Source organism: Camelus bactrianus, chromosome 32, assembly GCF_048773025.1.
Source record: "Camelus bactrianus isolate YW-2024 breed Bactrian camel chromosome 32, ASM4877302v1, whole genome shotgun sequence".
Lineage (NCBI taxonomy): Eukaryota > Metazoa > Chordata > Mammalia > Artiodactyla > Camelidae > Camelus > Camelus bactrianus.
This window is the reverse complement of record NC_133570.1, coordinates 5,553,369-5,572,631: the sequence shown is the minus strand read 5'-3', so window position 1 is coordinate 5,572,631 and position 19,263 is coordinate 5,553,369. Positions and strand designations below refer to the sequence as shown.

The 19,263-nt window shown below is 46.2% G+C and overlaps 2 protein-coding genes across 19 annotated transcripts in view; both read right to left on the bottom strand.

The window, feature by feature from the left end:
* Positions 1-7,449, bottom strand: part of PITPNM2 (phosphatidylinositol transfer protein membrane associated 2) — a 131,090-nt gene extending 123,641 nt beyond the window's left edge. For 5 of the 6 annotated variants that reach the window (XR_012503604.1, XM_074356151.1, XM_074356157.1 and 2 more), the window contains exon 1: positions 7,290-7,442. The gene's annotated coding sequence lies outside the window, so the exon portion shown is untranslated. Of the gene's footprint in view, positions 1-7,289 lie in introns of all 6 variants that reach the window. The other variant, XM_074356159.1, reaches the window with a different exon arrangement.
* Positions 7,450-9,004: 1,555 nt separating this feature from the next.
* The window catches only part of MPHOSPH9 (M-phase phosphoprotein 9), a 50,719-nt gene continuing 40,460 nt past the window's right edge, over positions 9,005-19,263 (bottom strand). For 9 of the 13 annotated variants that reach the window (XM_074356423.1, XM_074356427.1, XM_074356425.1 and 6 more), the window contains 6 exons: positions 18,387-18,533; positions 17,503-17,623; positions 16,595-16,698; positions 15,639-15,886; positions 15,258-15,326; positions 9,005-12,839 (listed from right to left, as the gene is read on the bottom strand). In XM_074356423.1, the coding sequence (XP_074212524.1) occupies positions 12,738-12,839; positions 15,258-15,326; positions 15,639-15,886; positions 16,595-16,698; positions 17,503-17,623; positions 18,387-18,533 (791 nt within the window). In that variant the 3' untranslated portion in view covers positions 9,005-12,737. Of the gene's footprint in view, positions 12,840-15,257; positions 15,327-15,638; positions 15,887-16,594; positions 16,699-17,502; positions 17,624-18,386; positions 18,534-19,263 lie in introns of those variants that run through there. The other 4 variants (XR_012503676.1, XR_012503678.1, XM_074356432.1 and 1 more) reach the window with 4 other exon arrangements.

The window sequence follows — 19,263 nt, the reverse complement described above, 5'->3', positions numbered from 1 at the left end:
CTTCCAAACCCTCCAAACATCCCGTCCACCAGGACAAACTCAGGTAAACCCAACATTCCAGATTTCACAAGCTGGCCCCAGGTTCACAGCCGTGTCCTGAGTCTCAGTCCCACTCCACGCCCAGCCTGGGATGGTAAGGTTTCAGGGAAATGGAAAGTCATTCTTCCTAAAAGGTCAAACCCTTGGACTTGGTTTTTTCCGACACTCCTTCCGGCTTCCTATTCTCCTAAGATGCTGAATTCCTCTTTTCCCCCCTTAGGAAAACAGGACTGTCTGCCGGGAGAAGTAACAGAGATAAAAAGAGAAATAGATGTGATCGGTGCGCTACATGTTGGTACCCAAGGAGGGCCGGGCAGGCCACCCTGGACAGCAGTCGTCACCATGAACTCATGATGCTCTGGTGAGTCACCCGAGGCTGGGACCCGAAATAAAATGGGCTTTCTCTACCGGCGGACAGCTCGGAGCTCAGCTGAGTACGGAAGTGGGGATCTGCTAACTGCCTCCCTTGCTACTCTGGGCAGCAAATGCCCAGGCTGCCTGGCCCCCAGGTATAAATTAATGAGTCCCCTTCTGCACTGGGTTAACGCAAATCATGCTCTGGGCCAATTAATTAATTAAGCCACTTGAGAACTTTGCTTTGCTGTGTTGGAAAATGTCACAGGTGTAGGGGGGAAAAAAAACGAGGTCTTAAGGTACGAAGGTCCATTTGATGGCTCAACAAGGGGGTGTGCTCTCAGAACTCTGGAAGCTTCTGTTATTAATGGTGTTTTAGTGTTAGGTTCTTAAACACATCAAACAAATTTCCTTCAAACTGGTAGTTAGCGACTGCCACGGGGAAGGCTGCAGGCCTCCCACCTCCCAGATGGCTCAACCACAGTGAACGTTTGGCCTGTCAGATGCACAACACTGACGAGCTAATTGAAATATGCTGCAAGGAGCAAACCCCAAATAAATGCGGAATAGCTGTTTCCTTGCACGAGAGCCCGCCGAACAGCCTCCGTGTCTGGCTGTCCCTGCCGACTGAACGCTGCCCGCCGCTCCGTGAGCCTCATGTCTGTGTGGTTTTCAAAGGACTTAAATGCTTTTTTCCATTGTGATTACCCAAGAGGGAAAAATTCTAATTGCAGAAAATGTTTGGTTTTTCTCCCTCTTACGGAGAAGAAAAAAAGAAAAAAAAAAAAAACCACAAGTGAAAAGTCAACACTTACAAAGTGCCCAGGAAAGCAATTAATGGGCCCTCCGGCAGGACAGAGGAGGGGAGGGACCAGCCTTGACCCACCTCCAGACCTGTGGGAAGCCCAGCCTCCTGGGAAGCCCAGAGCAAGCGGATGGACAAGGTTCCCTGCTGGAAAGGGGAACAGCCACCTATTTCTACCCCGACACACCCCTGCCCCCCACCCTTCAAGATGGGTTTTTAGGGGGCTGTGAAGAGATAGCAGAGGGACAGCTGGCTGCATCAACGGAGCAGCCCTTCCTCCACCCGCCTCACACAGGGCGCTGGCGCCTGGTGGGCCTTCCCTGGGGTCTGATTCCTTTGCGGACCACGGCCAGGTGAGGCCGGGAGGCTGCAGGGCCTGGCTCATGCCCCGCAGGGCAGCGGCGGGAAAGGGCTCTCCTCTGCTCAACAGCACAGCCCATGAGTCAGCCAGACCCCCAGCTGCCAAAAGAGAAAATTCCATCCTTCACTGGGAATCATCTGCGAAAAAGGAAACAAAGAAACTTGGAGAGAAGAAAGGGCAATAATCTCCATCACCTAGGTACCAGGTCTTAACGGGGCACACAGGCAAACATTTTTGGAAAGGTTCCCAGGAGTCAGAAGGCCTGGATTTGAGGGCTGAGGCCCTGGGAAGTACCAGTTGGCCTGAAATGACTCCTCAAGAGGATCATTCCACTGGGCGAAGGGCTGCCCTCGGCTCCCCCCAGCAAAGACCAGTTCTGTTGGAGGGCTGGACGTGGGGCTGCCGACACCCCCTGGTGCACGAGAACACGGGCACCTCCTGCCTGCAGGCTGTGGGAAGGGGAGATAGGTGCCCCTCCTGAAGGGGTATAGGAGGGCAAGGAGGGAGCCTGTGCCCGGAGGGGTCTCCTTCCTCTGGCACTGAAGGCACAGACAAAAGAAGCTGTGGCCCCAGCCTTCATTCACCAAGTAATTACTGAGTGTCCACGAGGTGTCCCATTCTGGATGCCGGAGTTACCATGGGGACAGGCACAATGACAAAGATGGCAGACTCGGTCCCTGCATTGGTTGCAGGGGGGGTGGGGGGTGAGGAACAAAGAATCTCACGGCCAGGGGTGGATGCAAGTCTTGGCTCAGCCCCAGCTACCTGTGCAAGCTCCAGCAAGTCACTTACCTCTCTGAGCCTGTTTCCTTTCTGCAAAGTGTGGCAATGGTCCCTCTTTATCTCTAAGGAATGCTGTGTTGTGGAACAACTTTGTATAAACGGTCGGTACTCATTATTCACAGATTCCAGATTTACGAATCCGCCTACTTGCTACAGTTTATTTGGAGCCCCAAAATTACCCATCACGGGGCTTACGTGGTCATTTGCAAACAGGCACAGAGATGAAAAAAAATTGAGTCGCCCAGCGTGGCCTTCTGCCACCTTCTGTTTCAACTCAAACTGTCAGCAAGTGTCTTTTCCGTGGCCCGTTTAGTCTCAAGGTTTTCACACTTAAGTGCTTTTTGTTGGTGATTTTAAATGGCCCCGAGCATGAAGTGGAAATGCTGTCCAGTGCTCAGGGCTGGGAAGGGATGTGCCTCAAAGAGAAAACACGTGTCAAATGAGCTTTGCTCAGGCATGAGTGACAGTGCTGTGGGCTGAGTTCAATGAATGAATCAGTGATAAATATTAAATAAGGCACCTTTGAACAGAAACACACATAAAACAACATTACGTACTGATCGGTGGACAAACACATTATGCCCAGAGGCTGGCAGGAACCTAACCCAGTAAGAGCAGTGGTTCACTTTATAGAACAGAACTGCCAGGAATGGGCCTGGACCGTGTGCACACGGGGCGTAGGATACGTTATACTGGGAGGTCTTCTGCTCTGCAGGGCCGTCACACCTGCAGCTGAAGGCTGACATGTCCACACCCAGCCTAACTGCAACGCTCCACGATGAAAATCAGCCTCGGGGTCCCTGAGTCCTGAGGCTGCTTTTAGTAACTCTCTGCTTTCCCCCTGCTCCCTTAGCTCCCGACACCTTCCCACAAGATGGCCAGGGCACGGAGGAAAAGCTTTGTGAAGGATCTGGGACCTCAGCGAGGAGAGCGTGCAAAACTGCTTCTTCGATGCTCTTCCCCAAAGATCTTGCTTGGATTTTGATTTGTGTGTTACTGGAACCCTGCCTGTTGGTTAATTTTGTTTCCGTCCTCTGCCAAGGGCAGTTGCTAATATGAGTAACTGGAGTGAGTGCCAGCTCTCCTCTCCAACAGCGCTCTTTCTGCCTTTGGCAGTAAAGGTTTAGCAAGGGTCTGTCTTGGTGTTTGCCAGGCTCGGTGTGAGGAAGGCAGTACCCCTGCACCCATTTTACAGGACAAAAGGCCCGAGGTATACAGCCTCGCCAGGATAAAGACCCAGCACTGAGCTGGCAACGAGGGACCTGGGTTCCAGGCTGCAGGAGAGGTCTTGGGCAAGTGGCTTCTCTGATGGCATCATTTTCTCATGCTTAACAGGGTACAGCCCTCCTGGATCAAGTGCTCCCAGACCCTCCATCAAGGCTGGAGAAGACTTTAAAAGGTACCATCAGGCTCCCCACTTTCCCTCCAGACTAATTCTCTCCTTTCAAGCTAGAACCTTTTCTGGTAGGGCCTTGGTGATAACCACAGATTTGAGACTCTAAATCCTACACACCTTTACAAACTCAAAATTCCACCCATTCTTCAAGGAAGGCCTCCTTCAAAATCCCACCTCTTCCAGGAAGTCAACCCTGATCGCCTTTCCCAGAAAAGGAGTCTCCTCCTCTGAACTTTGCTTGCCGTGTCAGCGACACTTATCATACACACTCAGTGTTACCCGCGGGGCGCATCTCCCTAACCACACTATGAGGTGGCCGAAGTTGTAGGTGCAATGTTACTTATTGCATTCAACTCACTTATCTGTCCAGTTTTCCAGAAACCTTTTGTGATAACTTATCAAGAATACAGATAGACAGGTTTACACATACACACACATACAGACAGGAAAGGAAAGCAGAAATGAGTATGTGACAAGGGTAAGTGGACACAGTCCCTAGATGAAAAAATCCCACTGTTCTCCCAGCATCCTAGAAGCCAAGAAGAGGAGGTGACCAGAATCCCCGGAAAGACAGCGTGGGTGGAATGGGAAGAGTCCAGCAGAACTGGGTACAAACCCAGAGAGCCTTTGGGCAGATCGGTTGACCTCCCTGTGTCTCAACTTCTTTCCCTTGGAAAATGGAGGAAGAACACCACTCAGGTGCACGGTGCACGGAGCCTTGTGCACACTGTGTGCATCCAGCACCCACACAATACCAGTTTTCCTTCCCCACTTTCCTTCTCATTATGAAAGGAGGAAGCAACCTAGTTTCTTGTGGGGTGGGAGAGGCAAAGCTTGCCTGACCCTAAATTCTAAAAGAAATTTTTCATAAGAGACTCTGTAAGAAGACTTGAGCAGAGAGGGGCAATGTCCCACGTTATGGTTACCCCTGGTGTTAGAGCAAGCCCGATGAGGGTTTACCATAGCTGCCATCACTCTATCTGATCACATCCCAGGTACCTAGTGAAAGGAAGGATCTGCGGAGAAGCTACTTGAAGACCACTTAGCTGCATCGGTGTCTAGTGGCAGGGGTCCTGGTGAGCAGGTTTCAGGACGGCTGTGTGCAGACTGAGAAGGGGCGTGCAAGCATGTGACCGCTCACTTTGGCCTAACGGCCTCTCCTGCCCATGGCTGAGGACGCAGGTGTGAGATCACTGTCCTTCCATTACAGAGCACACGGCCCCCGCCCTGCGCGTCTTTTCCAAAAACAGCAAGGCAGCGATCTTGAAGCACCAGAAGTTTCCTCTTCTAATCTCTACAAATTAACCGCACATTCTCCATGACTGGCTCTTCTTGGAGGCCAAGTTGGAAAGCCTTAACCGGATGGGACGGTTAGGAGAACGTCTGCCTGGTTTTAAAATAGGCCCGAGATAGGGAGGAAGGCAAAGCCGGGTCCCCATGAGAGAGACTGTACAGTCAACTTGGGACAAGGGGCTCTCAGCTTCTCACCATTTATCCAACAGACATTTCCTAAGAGCCTGCCACATGCTGGGCATGGAGGATGCAGAGAAATGAGATTTGGCACCGAGTCCCCAGGAGACCAGTCTAGGAGGGAGGCACATGGTAACACCAACTACCATTCCATGTGGTAAATCGGACTAGGGTGGCACAAAGGTGGACGTGATCAACTCTACCTGGGAAGGCCAGTGAAAACAGCCCTGGGTCCCAGCAGCAAACAGCTGATCAGGCAGAGGACGCAGGGCCCAGATCCCCAAGGGCCTCGTACAAGTAGAGGTTCTATAGGACCAACCGAGACCGAGAGAAACCAAGTGACTTAGTGAAGCACGTACAGACCTTATGGGATGGCCAGGCCTGGCACCTTGACTCCCACAGTCCCATTCTCTACTCTCCTGCCTCCCACACGCAGTGAGGGCGGAAGGCCAAAGAAAGAAGTCCATTCCACACCCAGTGCTCAGAGAACCCAGAGCATCGTCACAGCAGAGCATGGACTGTCCTAGTCGCTTGGCAAGCCACTCCCTACAAGAGAAACAGCCCCTCCTAACTCACTGTGCTTCTCTCTGCAAAGGGAGAAGCCTGGGACTCTCCTCCGATCACAGCATACAGCCACTTAACAGAAGGCAAATTTAACAGGGACTGTTCCAGAGCCAGATAAATGAGGGTCCTGGAGGCAAGTCGGGGAGGGGGCTTCTACTCCATCCAGACGCTGAAGGTGCACAGGGGTGCTGACCCAGGGCTGGGGACCAGAGCTGAATCAGATTCCACCCCATCCTCCATTCTCCAGGAGCTCACAATCCAGCAGGGGAGATAAGCCAGGCACAAAAGTAGCTATAAAATACGGCGGGCGGTGATAAGAGTCACACAAGAGACACAGATAAGGTGCAGTGGGAGTTCAGAGCAGAGATGACTCACACTGGGGGCTTGGCTGTGGGGAGAGTCAGATGAAGGGAACATTTACTACATTCTCCCCAGGGGTGGGGGTGGGGAGGTCTAGCCTATCAGCCCCAGTGGCACCCAGGTGGGAGCTGGGGAAAGAGCTAGTAGTGAACCCAGAGAGATGCTCAAAGGAGGTCCCCTCTGAAGAAGCTCGATTCTGGAAGGGAGGAGGCGAGCCGGCGGGCCACTTTGGAGAACTGCCCCAGCACGTGTACCAGAGGTGGGGAGAGGAGTGTAGGATGAGGGACCTAGAATTTACGCAGGGGCAGCAATGCACTGAGAAAAGACGGCGCCAGATTTGCGTTGAAAGGACATTTGCCTAGCAAGCAGTCTCTGTTTCCTCAGAACGTCCATTCCAGGTTGGGGGAGGGGGGCACAAGTTTCCCTCTCCCCAAGTCACCCGGCAGCCCCGCCCTGGGTGAGAAAGGATGAGGAGGGTGGGGAGGAAGCCGGCTGCTCTGAGACACAGCCAGCACCTCAGGTTACAACAGGAAAGGGAGACTCACAGGATGGAGATGGGCCAGATTCTCCTCCAGTGAGGGGGCCCCCCGCAGCACTTCTTCTCAGCCCTGGCCCCCTTTCTGAGGGCCACACCTCATGCTCAGGCCACGCACACCCACCCAGCCAGGCCGGGACTGGAGGGCTGTCCAGCCGGAGGCGGTGAGACCAGAAGGCTGGACAGAGGGCACTGGCCACCACTTCCTCCCGGCCGCCTCCTCACGAGCGCGGGCCGGCTGGGGCAGGCCCAGCGCTGCACACACACCTGCCCCTTGACCGCTGTGACACTTGTCACTGGGGGAGGGGAGTCCTCCACGCCTCAGCCGGAACCGACGGAAATTCTGGCATTAGCAGTGGGGGCCCCAGTCGAGGGCCAGCGCCTCCCCGGGGAACGGGCCGGGGGCGATTTCCTGAGCCTGGGGTCCCCGCCCGCCACACCCTCCTCCCCGCGAGGGGCGGCGGGGCCTGGGGTTCCCACTTGTCCCTCCCACCCGGCAGGCTGGCCGGGGCGCCTCGGAGCCGCTGCCCAGCCAGGCCCCCGCACCAACCCCCGTGCTCGCCACGGGCCTGAGGAGGGGGCCCGGCCGCGCCGCTTTCCAGCCGGGCCGCGAGTCACTCACCCGGCTCCGCGCGGCTCGGCGCCGTCCTCTTCGGCCGCCCTGGGCCGCTGCCGCCTCACGCCGCCCGGGAGGCGCCGACCCCGCGGCCCCGGCCCGGCCGGCTGCGCCCCGCGGCTCCGCGCGCCCCCGCCGCCGCCGCCAGCTGGCCCCGGGCGAGCGGCCGGGCCCCCGCGGGCATGCTCCCCGGCCGGCGGCGGGCGGGCGCACGTGCCGGCCCCCGCGGGTCTCGGCGCTCGGAGCGCGGGCAGCGGGCGGAGGAGGAGGCGGCGGCGGCGGCCGGCGGGGCGCGGGGCCGGGCGCGCCCGCGGACCGGCCTGACAGCTCTACGCCGCGGCGCCGCCGTGCCCCGCGCGCCCCAGCGGCCGCTGCTGCCCGCGCGCGCCGGGCCCGCCTCGCATTCCCTCACTCGGTGGCGGGCCTGCGCCTCCGTCAGGCCGCGCGGGGAGCCGCCCGCCGCCTCCGCTCGCCCGTCCGCCCCGAGGGCCGGCCTCCGCCCGCAGAAACCTGGCTAACTTGGCGGCCCCCACCGGGCGCCGGGCCTGCCCTCACCCCGGCGATTCCCGGAGGCCCGGGGCTCGCTTCCACGCGGGGAGGGGAGGCCCCGCGCGCAGGACCCGGCCCACGACCCTTGGCCCTTTTAACTCCGTCAGCCTGGCCGGTAGGGAGCCTCGCTAACAGGACGAGGGGAAGGGAGCAAGGAGATGGGCAGGAATTGGAAAAAATAAAATAAATAAAAATAATCCAGTCCTTCAGGAGTAAAATAACAAATCAAGGGGAAGTGAACTGCGGAAGACTTCGGAAGGCATTTGAAATGTGGTCAAGCCAAAGGTAGTTACGTGAAGCCCAAATCTAGATGCTGGGTATTTCCATCAGTTACAGACCAGACTGGCAGAAATAGGCACCGTGAGTTCTCTCCTCAGGACACCAAATATGGTCTGGGCCAAAACGTGAAAATGCTCTTTGGTCATCAGGAGTGCGAGTAAAAAGTAGCCAGAGGGTAAGTTCTAGGCCCTGACTTCAAGGAGGAACTGGCAGAGGATCAGAAATAACTTCATCTCTCCACTGGACTCTCCAGTCAGAAAATAAGAAGACCAAGGAGAGGGTACTGAGTGGAACTTACTCTAAATACACACTTTGATTTCTTTTAAGGATGGCCTTGTTTCCCAAGAACTGAAGTGATGGAATTAAACAGGGCACACCTAAAACCTAGTGGTGGTTTACCTGTCACTAAGTATCGCATTATAAGGTGGAGAGGAGCCAGGAGTGCTTTCCCCAGGAAGCGCAAGCTCAAGCTGAAGTTAAAGCAGTCCAAGACAAGTTCAGACGGTCAGACAGCCACCCCGACCAAAGGCTGTCCCATCTCCTTGGGCTACTGTCAGAACTAGAGACTGAATGGGCCAGGAGAGCCCTCATAACACCACTTGCCTCAAAACCCATCTTATGATGATCATACTGAGACAAGCGAAGGGGTTCCCGTAGACACTAAACCCTCAACACTTCCCTCCACCAAGAGGTGCCCTAAGACCCATTAAAGGTTTGGGGTGCATACAGATCTCCAGGCTCTTTGCCCGCAGGCCAGTCAGAACAAAGCACCCGATGGCTGCCACTGTGGCCCTGCGAGGACTGCGCTCAGACCTGCAACTCTGAGGACTTAATACCATTGAAAACCAGACCCCCCAGTTAGCCGGAAGGAATGAATATACTAATATCACAAATATTTGTATCCACAAATATTTATTGAGTGCCTGTATGCAGGAATGAAGGAGATGGTCCCTGCTCTCATGGAGCTTACAAGTTCATTACTCCACTATCTGACCAGATTTAAAAACTGCAACAAGCACTGGTCTCTGTCAGCAGCACTATAGGAAGCAAATCTCTCACGTTATATTGGTCACTGTTACAGTGAAACTGTGAGTAAAACATTACTTCTGAAATCTGTAGTCACAGCAATGATGTGGCATATAATGTCCAGCAAATGCAGATTTATGGCTTGATTCCTCCTATTTGGGAGGGGGGTCTACTGAAATAAAACACAAATCAGAAGGGGGAAGCTTAGTAACACAGGTCTGAAGAATACTGGTGTAGTTAATACATTATCAAACTGCCACAGAACTCTTGGCAAGGCAGGAAATTATTTCCTGCAAAATTTGTGCAACATTAATTGGTTTAATCAGACCTGCAAATCTCATAACCATTCACAATCACTCATGATGGGTATAAATACAATTTACCTTTATGATTCCTAAAGGCTCTAGGTACGCATTTATTTTTTAAAGCTTCTTAAAGACTCACAGCACACGTGGCACATTAAAATTTAGTGAAAACTGCTTTTGAGAAATCTAAAAACTAAAATGACAAAAATGTCTAATTTTTCTACGTATGTAAGTGCAGAGTTCAGAATTCAAATAGCGTTCAGCAAAGCACCTGGCTTTTCTGCGTTAAAAAGGGGACCACATTTTGGTTGCTTATCAAACTCCAAAAGCAAATCATAATCTTCAAATACATCTTCAAACGCCCATTGGCTGCCACTTCCTTCACGTGGTCCTGCTTCACAGGCCAGCACCTTTACAAGTCTAACTATTGAACATTCAGAGGAGCAATTATTTTGATTACACTGGCAATACATTTTTATTTAAGATCAAAGGGCTTCTGAACTTAGACTCGAGTTATCAATTTATTAGCCATTAAAAAGAAAAACAAGAAAAACCAGAGGGAAGCTCATTTAAACTCAAAGAAAGCTCATTTTTTTGCAAAAAGGTGAAGAGAACATCTTAGACCATCTCACAAATGTCAAGCAACTCAAAGCAGGTTTTAATCGCTGGGGACACAACCTACCTTTCTATCTAAAAACAGTGAAATCGCTACTTCAAAGCCTATTTAACTCCGAATGAAGCTGAAATGTGTTACTTATTGAAAACTTACTAAACACCCAGGCACTTTAATCTCCCGTAGTGGAAGGAAGCGTCTTACCATCTCATCTCATCTTCACCGTGGAGAAAGGCAGGCCTGGGCAGGGTGTGACCCAGGTCTGTCTGTCTGTCCCCTGCCCAGCTGCTGCAGTCCCAGCACTGCCTCGAGAGCTACGTCTACTCCAGGCTCTCAAAGGACAGAGGACGCTCCCCCCACCTCAGGAGGCTTTTCAGGGAAAGGAAGGGGGTAGATCCAGGTGAAAGACGAGCAGTAACTACCTGCACTTTAAAAGGCACTTCCCAGAAGTGGAAGATTCACTTAAGTTTTTTACTAACTGCAGCTCAGCCCCAGCCAGCAAGGAAAGCAGTTTACAGCTGCTTTTTAAGACGGCCACCTTTCCAGCCTTCAGGCTGTTTTGAAATGGAGTGTTGGATGTTAGGCATTACCAAAGGGAAAGAGGGCGGGAAGGGTTTTCCTTGGTTTCCCTCTGCACAGCTAGGAAGAGAAAAAAATTAATTTTTAAATAAATGATACTTCCAATCTATTACACACTTTACAAATCAAAGCACACACTTTCTGAGAGGCACAGAAGACAGTTTAGATGGGGCTTAATACCTTTCTTGGAATAAGACTAAGAAGATAACTCCTTGACAAGATAAAACTCTAATCTCTTCTGAAACGGCACTTTCCCATTCTTAAGAATATCACAGATTTTGCAATAAAAGTAGGGAACAATGAAATATCCTAACAATTTACAAACTCGTTTTTAATATCACGTCTAGGAGCACATTAAAGGGAACATCGTCGGTAAAGTCAATCTCTTATTAAGTCTTGACACAAGCTGTATTGGTGCTTGATGAAAATGAACTTTACTATAACTAGGAGATTAAAAAGAAAAACAGGCTGGAAAAAAATACCAAGAATAAAGGCACTTATCTGCTGATGCGTAGTTTTGATTAGCTGGAGGTCTCTCACTGGTTGCAGGGGTTGGGAGCAAATGCTGGATTCACAGATAGGAGGGGGAAGAGAGGCAGCTGTCAGATGGCCCCTTGCTGAGAAGGGGGCACAGGCACCAGGCCTGGGGCCCAGCCAGGCGAGGCTTTGGTGACGGGTGCTCAGAGATCACTGGAGATCCCTGCTTGAAGGCATACGTATACCCTAGCGGAGTAACGGTTGGCTTGGCTCATTGTAACTACATGCTATTAAGAGCCACACAAGGAGAAAAAGCTCAAAAGTAAATCAAATTTTAAAACCTGAGCATTTTCAGTGGGAATCAGTGTTGACAGCTGGAATCAACGTGGAAAGTCTGATCAACACATACTGAGCCTGAATATGTGGGCACTGGCTTCTGACCGGCCACCAAAAAGTGGCCAGTTAAGCAGCCTGAACTTGACCAGCAGCCAGGACACCCCTGCTAGTGCTCCTGCTCAGAGCACAGCCCCCTGCCCTCAGGCTGCTTCCAAGAGCCAGGAGGCGCTGCCGAGGCAGCGCGCTGGAGCCCTCCTGCAAGGCCAAGCTAAGGGCACCGAGCTCCCTCTAGACATGTTCCCTGTCCAGTAACTGGAAGAGTAAGTGGCTCTGATCTCAGCCCGCAGTTCTTACAGCAGCTACTATGGGAGTGTTCCTTTTCCTTTTTGGCAGGGGTGGAGAAGCGTTAAAAATGTCTTCATAGTGACTCTGACAGCTGAGGCCACGTACGCTGGGGAAAACAGGGCTGCTCTTACAGCCTCACTGGCCTGGATCTCGTCAAAGCTTCATCAATTCATTGTCAAGGGTGGCACACAAGCTACACTCAGAATGATGGGCAGAAAGCTACAGTTCTCCAATTGTTTAACTTTTTCTGAAAAGTTCTAACATATACAACAAAATTAGAGCATCATACCTCTCATTTTTCCTTCCTTACAAATAATAAAGTACAAAGGAAACAAAGTGAGATATTCACATACTTTCACAGCTTTCCGGTACTCCATTATTTCCCATCTTTCCATGATTACTATGCTAATATCCACTGTAAGACGCGTTCTAAACAGGAATTACATTACCATTTTTTAAAAAACTTCAACACAACTAAACCCTGGGTATGCTGTAACTTTTTTTTTGCATTCAGCATGTATTAATCTATCATTATAGAAGCTGTTCTCAAGCATTTATTTAAAAAAAAAGAATCATATTCACAATGTAGAACAAGTTTATAAAACTGGTGTGCAAAGTTATTCATAAAAGGATAGCACTATTTGTTTAGAAACAAGCTGCCTCCCCTGTTTACATTTCCTTATTTTTGATATAAATTGGAGACATACACTATTTAAAAATAAAACTTTTTAAATAGTAAAATATACAAGAGATTCCTGAGCGTAACAAAAATAGCTTGAAAATATGTGGCCATTTGAAGTATAAAATAGCAAGTGTAAAGAATAGCATGATTGTAAAACTACCGTTTGAAGGCTTATAAACAGTACAAAATAGTTTGCCTTTTCTGAGTGCATAATTATACATTAGTGCAAACAAAAATGTCTCAAAATTTAATGGCTACAAATCTCAAAGATTTGCAGAAGTGCGCAAAACATGAAATTTCTTTAATGTCATGCGAACTGAACCCAGCTCTCGATTAATCTTTTCCAAACGATCTTCCAAGGCTTCCTAGGTAAAAATAATGGAAAAAGCTTAGTTAGAATTCTACATCAAGTTCACTGATTTTGTAATTACCACCAAAACGACCTTTCTTTTAGCAAAAGAGCAAGTATAAACATCCCAATTACAGTTATTGTCATTTTTACAAGTCATCATTTATATTACTTCTTTTAAACTAAATATGAATCAACTTTCCAACCATTCAAGGTAACTGCTTTTTTGTTTGTTTTTAATGGAGGTGCTGGGGACTGAATCCAGGACCTTGTGCATGCTAAGCATGCACTCTACCACTGAGCTGTACCCTCCCCCAAGGTAACTGCTGATCATTAAATTTTCTCAATCTGTTTGGTATCTTGAGTATGTGGAAATTCTAGCAATAGCAACACAATTCCCTGGAGAGAATTCTCTGACTTTGCTGAGAACAGCACAAGAGGAACCCAGCAGGTTCTACACACATTTCGCCAGAAGAAACGGACACCACTGCTTGGTGCCGTACCCCACTTACAAGTGTATCAAATAACTTCTGACAAAAATTTGTAAGTTAACAAGGAGGAAAAACACTGGAGGACACTTTTCCAAGAAATAAGATTTCACGAGTGAGTGACAACTGCTATTTTTAAATAAATAAGTAGTACTACAGTTAAATACCTGGAACACACACATATCATTTTAGATACTTTATTCAGTATGAACTCCAATGGTGTCCTGAAATAAAACTTAAAATTTTCTCTTCAACTACTTTAATTATGAAAGAATTACATGTTCATTTTAGAATATTTAGAAGACAGATGAGCAAAAAGTGACAAATAACCACTTTTCCTCTTTCCTGTTTTCTCTGCAGATATGAACACCATTTTTAAGAAAAATAAAATAGAATCAAGTTCTACTTCAGAATGTTTTACAATTTAATTTTCCCTGTTCTGAAATATCCTTTATGACATTTCAAATTAATGTGCAATATTCCAACAGATGTACCATATTTAATCAAGATTCTCCTAGAAGAAATTTAGGTTTCCTCTCATTTCAGACATCACAAATAATGCAGCAATAAATATTCTTAAATGTATCTCTGCATATAACTATAAATACTGTCTTAGGGAATCATTCCCAGAAGTAAAAATGTCCAAAGAAATGTAAAATTTTAAAGCTCTGGATACATGTCAAGCTGAAATCCAGGAAGTTTGTAACAATTTCTCCTTCCACCTGCACTGCAGGAGAATAAGCTACTCCCCATCCCAGGTACACTTTTTTTTTTAAATACCTAACAATGTCATATTTTAAAATGATGCTTTTGTATAATGTGTGTTGTTTTTTATTCGCTGGTGAGGCTGAGCACTTTGCATCATTTTTTTTGCCCAATTCCACCTTTTTCACTTATCAATTGTTTATAAGCACCCTCAGGCACTTTTTGCTGCCACTTGTCTTCTTACTGGATTGAAACAACTTTGACAAATATGAACAAAAGATAGGGCCCTTTAAGTCTTATTTTAAGAGCTTAAAATCATTATGTAACAGTATATTACATAGATGTTTCGGACACATTTAGAACTAGAGTACCAACAAGTTTTCCACCCGCTTTCCCAGTAAACTATTTTAAAATGAGCTTCATGTGTTGAATTTTACAAATTATTGAAGAAAATCTTTCAAAACAACAAAAACAACGAAAGGACTTAAAAGTCAGGAAAAAAAAGACAAGTTAGGGATACAGGCCCTAGAAAAAGACCTTTGCTATTTTCTGAGTCCTTTTCTTCCTTCTGGTATCACCAGTCAACCTGAAAATTAACTTTTCCTGATGCTAAGGCACTGAAAAGCCAAAATATGCAGTTATATAAGAGACATATTCTTGCTCTTATGTTTAAAATGTTACAAAAAGAGCAGATTTTGAATGTCCCATGGTTTCATGCATTTTAATTCTCTTTGAAAAGCAACTGAAAGGAATGCACGCGGGCCACTCGCCTGCACCGCCTCCTGCTCAATAATGCAATCACACTCCTCGTTTTACCCTCATGCCTGTTCCAGCTGTAATGTGTGACTGTTTCACAAGTTTACTACACGGAAAGGGGTTCAGAAATAAATGAAAGATTAGGGAGGAAAAAACAAACACAAAAAGGGAGACAATGTGAGAGCATTAACTTAATATAAAAATCTGTTAAAAGCCATATTGCCATTTGCTAGCAAGTTAGTTTCTCGAGAACTTAATGGCATTGAACACCTTTTTCTTGGAAGTATAAAGATAAAATCACTTCTTATTCCTGAAGGTGAGTACACAGTTATCAAATATGCTATAATCACCAAACATGTCTTGTAAAGTCTAAAAGTTTTGTTTCAGTGTACCTAAAAAAGCTGGGATATTTCAAAATCATGTGGATAAACGAAGCACTGACTAGCACCAAGCCTCCAAAGCAGATTCAAGCTAAGACACTTCACCTGATTTAATCTTGTCTGCAAAGTGATTCGTCCTCCAGCAGAAGGCATTCGACTTAGTGCTGCCTCAATCTGTTAACACACAAAAAAATGTTTAAATAAAAACAGAAGAAGAATTCTAATTACTGGCAGGGAGGTTTATAACAGAATGGAAAGAAAAGACTTCAGCCTAGCATTTTCCTGTCCATCTCGTCTTCACCTAAGTTCCCTCTGTCACAATTGTAACAACAGCTCGGCTCAAACACGTTTTCCCTGATGCTCTGCGTGGCGGCCACATAACTTCCTGGGATGGGTCTAACTCAGTAACTCCCTTCTGACTATTCCTCAGACATAAGCATTAAGTTCAGAAAAAGATTTAAAACATTGTTTTTTGTTTGTTTTTACCTGGTCTTTTTCTTTTGTAAGTTCATCAAAAAACCGTTCCGTTTCAGCTAGGGTCCTAATTTTGGCTGTATACTCAAAATCATTACCCTGTGGGGCTACTGAAGCAGGCTTACACTGTTCATAGCTAACTGACTTATTCTTCTCCCAGGCCGACCTCACAGAGACGTTCTTCACTCCGCTTGGCAACGGTTCAGGGGAAGAGCTATGATTAACGTGGATGTCAGTGGCTTTTCCTGAATACTTTTTTTCTGTCAGAGAGAAAAGAAATTTCTTTTACTTCTTACCAGTTTTTCTAACACAGCATATACATACCAAAATGTTACCCGACTTGACTTTCTCGAAGTGCCTGCTACACAGCCAAAAATGTAATGAAAAGAGATACATAATCAATCATGTTTACTCAGTTTTTTTCCTCCACAGAATTCTAAAAGCTTTGCCCTCAGTTTGACAATCTTCACAACTTCCCTAAATGAATATATGCAAACTTCCTGTAAACTTAAAGCAAAAAAAAAAAAAAAAAAAAAAAGCTGAAAACCTAAACAACACACTTAGTGGACATATATCAACATTACAGAGTTAACATTTTAAGGGCCTACGCAAGTGATTTCACATACATTATCTTATAACTATATTCCAAACTTAAAATATGAGAAAAAGAAAAAATTACTCAAAGCCTAAGTGGCATATATATTACAGAATATAAAAGTAAAGAAAAACTGAACAGTACGGCCCTGGTAATTAAACATTAACGTTCCCTGTACCTCAGTTTCCCAACCTTGCAGTGAGGATACAGCATTGACACGCAATGAGTGTCACAAATACTTATTTTTAGAGGCCCCTGGGTAAAAAACGATTTAAGTGCAGGATATAACAACATTTAGAGCCTTGGAAAGATATCAGAAACTCTCAAAATGAATGACTAAAACCATAACTAATAACTTTTTAGGAAAAGATACCTTCCGAGTCATCTAGAGGAAGAAACTGGAGTTGCTTTCTTGGATTGGTACGTTGTAATGTAGACACAGGAACAGTATCTAAATCATCCAAAAGTATATCAAATCTATTGAATGAAGCAAGTTACTTGTGAGAAAAAAATGTTAACTGATTTTCCCTAACTCCACTAGAAAGATGAGCTGGCTGGCATCCGGTTAACTCACATATTTAGATATTTTTTAAAGAGAGAGCTGATCATATAATTTTTTAAAACTGAGATTTAAAATTTTCTAACACAAAATTATATTAACACAATAGTGACTTAAAGCACTTACCCACACATTACGTCATTTGATCTTTACAACAACAGTATAAAATAAGAAGGCAGGCATTATTAACCCCATTTTATAGAAGAGAAAACTGAGGTTCAATGTGTTTAAGAAATTTCCCCAAGAGCCTGATGGACTGAGTCACCAGCACTTATGTCTTAGGGGGTCAGTGGTCGTTCCACCACAGCACACACACACTGCTGACCACACTTCCTCTAGAGAGCAATTTTCTCAGGAGCACAGGCCAACTTACGTTCAGTGCCAGGGCCATAACAGGACAGCCCACTTTCTTGTACAAGTGGCTCAAAATTTTCCCTGTATCCTAAACCTTTTCAGGAAAACAAAGAATTATCATTCTGCACCCAAAGACTGGAAGGGGTTCTGAGGCAGTATTTAAATTTTGCAGTAGCCAGTTTACATAAGTTAAAAACTGTTCTCATGTATTATAGTGCTTGTATATTAGCAGTGTGTTTATTTAAATTATTTAAATCCACAAAGTTCCCACTGACAACTGAAAAATTAGTGATAGCTAGAGGCATAAGTTGACATTTTTAAAAAGTCAATAATACGTATATTTTATTCTACAATTTCAGAGAACTTACCGAATCGGACTGCTTTCATTTTTGCTAAGTAGATGACTAAATCCTGGGGACAAATTTTCTTTAGGGGATCGCTTTGGACTGTAAGCCACAGTCACTGGTGTTAACATAATCTCTCTTTTTGCTACAGAGGAAAATGAAGAGGAAATAGTCATTTCCTTCTGTATATATTATATTGGCAGAACAATTTCTTTTTCAGTACTTTTTTTCTAACTTTAAAAGGAATACATGTAAAAGGTGAGTATACAAAATAAAAATTATTCATAATCCTAACATCTAGAGGGAAACACTGTCAACATTTTAGTACATTAGACCGTAGTTTCAGCACTCTGACTCAAAACTGGTTTTTCAGGATTTTAGAAGTCGACTGGAAATAAGATGGAAACACCAGTGCACTAGTGAACATTCCTAATAACACAGGCATACACGAGTCTCCTCAGCTGTTATGAAAATGGAAATCAAGAAAGCCAGTGCTTAACTTTAGAATCATAATTGTAACTGGCTAAAGAAAACGGTGACTAATGCTGAATAATCTTAGGTAAATATATTTTAAAAAAGTCTTTTTTCAGACTAGCTTAATTTGTTTGAATTAATGTTTAGTAAGATAGTTGTCTACTATCAAAAATTGTGAAGTGGTATTATTTACAAAATATTTGCTAGACACACAACTAAAAAAATCTCATTTTGATGAATAGTGAGAATTTCTTCAGTTGTAGTACTGTGCAGTCAGACAACGTTACTGAACAAGGCATATTTGGGGGTCCTGTCTCAGAGCCCTCCACTAGGTTAGTAAGAGCGTATGGGAAACAGGAAGCGTCAAACAGCGTGTACGGCTCAGATGTCACTCTTCTGAGCCCAAGAGACATAGATAGATCTCTAACTCTTACTTGGAGTACTTGATTTACGATTTGAAGGTGGTAAAGATGACGATCTCTGTGAAGCAGAATTAAATCTCTTTTGTCTTTGTTGGGCACCTTTCTCTGGGGATCGACTTGCATTGACTGAACTGTCAGTTTGCCGAGGATTCACTAATTCTGTAACAGACAAATGTAAAAAACACACATATACATCACACAAAACAAACGCAGCTTCAGTTACCTGCCTTTATTAACAGATGGTTACACCAAGCAAGCAATTCTTCTCACTATCTGGGTTGTAAAGATTATTTGCAAATGCAATACATTACAATGATAAATGCTTGATGAAAAAAAATGTGAGCGTTTATAATGAATTTATTCTAGTTCCCTGTTTACAGCTGGCATTCAAGGTATGATGTTTCAGGAGAGTTTATTTTTAGAAAGCAGGTCACTAACTTATTTACTACGAGATGCTGCTTTGGAGCTGCAACACCAACGGTGTTACTGACGTGACTAGCAGGCCCAAGCACGTATGCACCGGAGGAAGCAGCAGTACCGGGACCTGTGGAGAAACACTGCTGCACATCCTCCTTGTCCTACTTAAAGCTGCTCAGTGACCAAGAAAGGGAGAGGAGGGAAAGCCACTGTTCCTTTATGAACACCAAATGTCTACCTTTTTTTTGATGTGTGCAAGTAAGACAAACTGATGTAGACATTTTTCAAATATCCATAAGAATGCCATGAAAATCTTTAATGATCAGAATGTAATAGGTCATTTGCTTTGTATGGAAGGTACACATGCGACGATGATTAACTAACAACAAGGGGATACGACTGTCTATGAAATGGGGCTAAAGCAGCAGCAAAATGCATTACACTTTCTATTTCATTACTTGAAGGGGTCCAT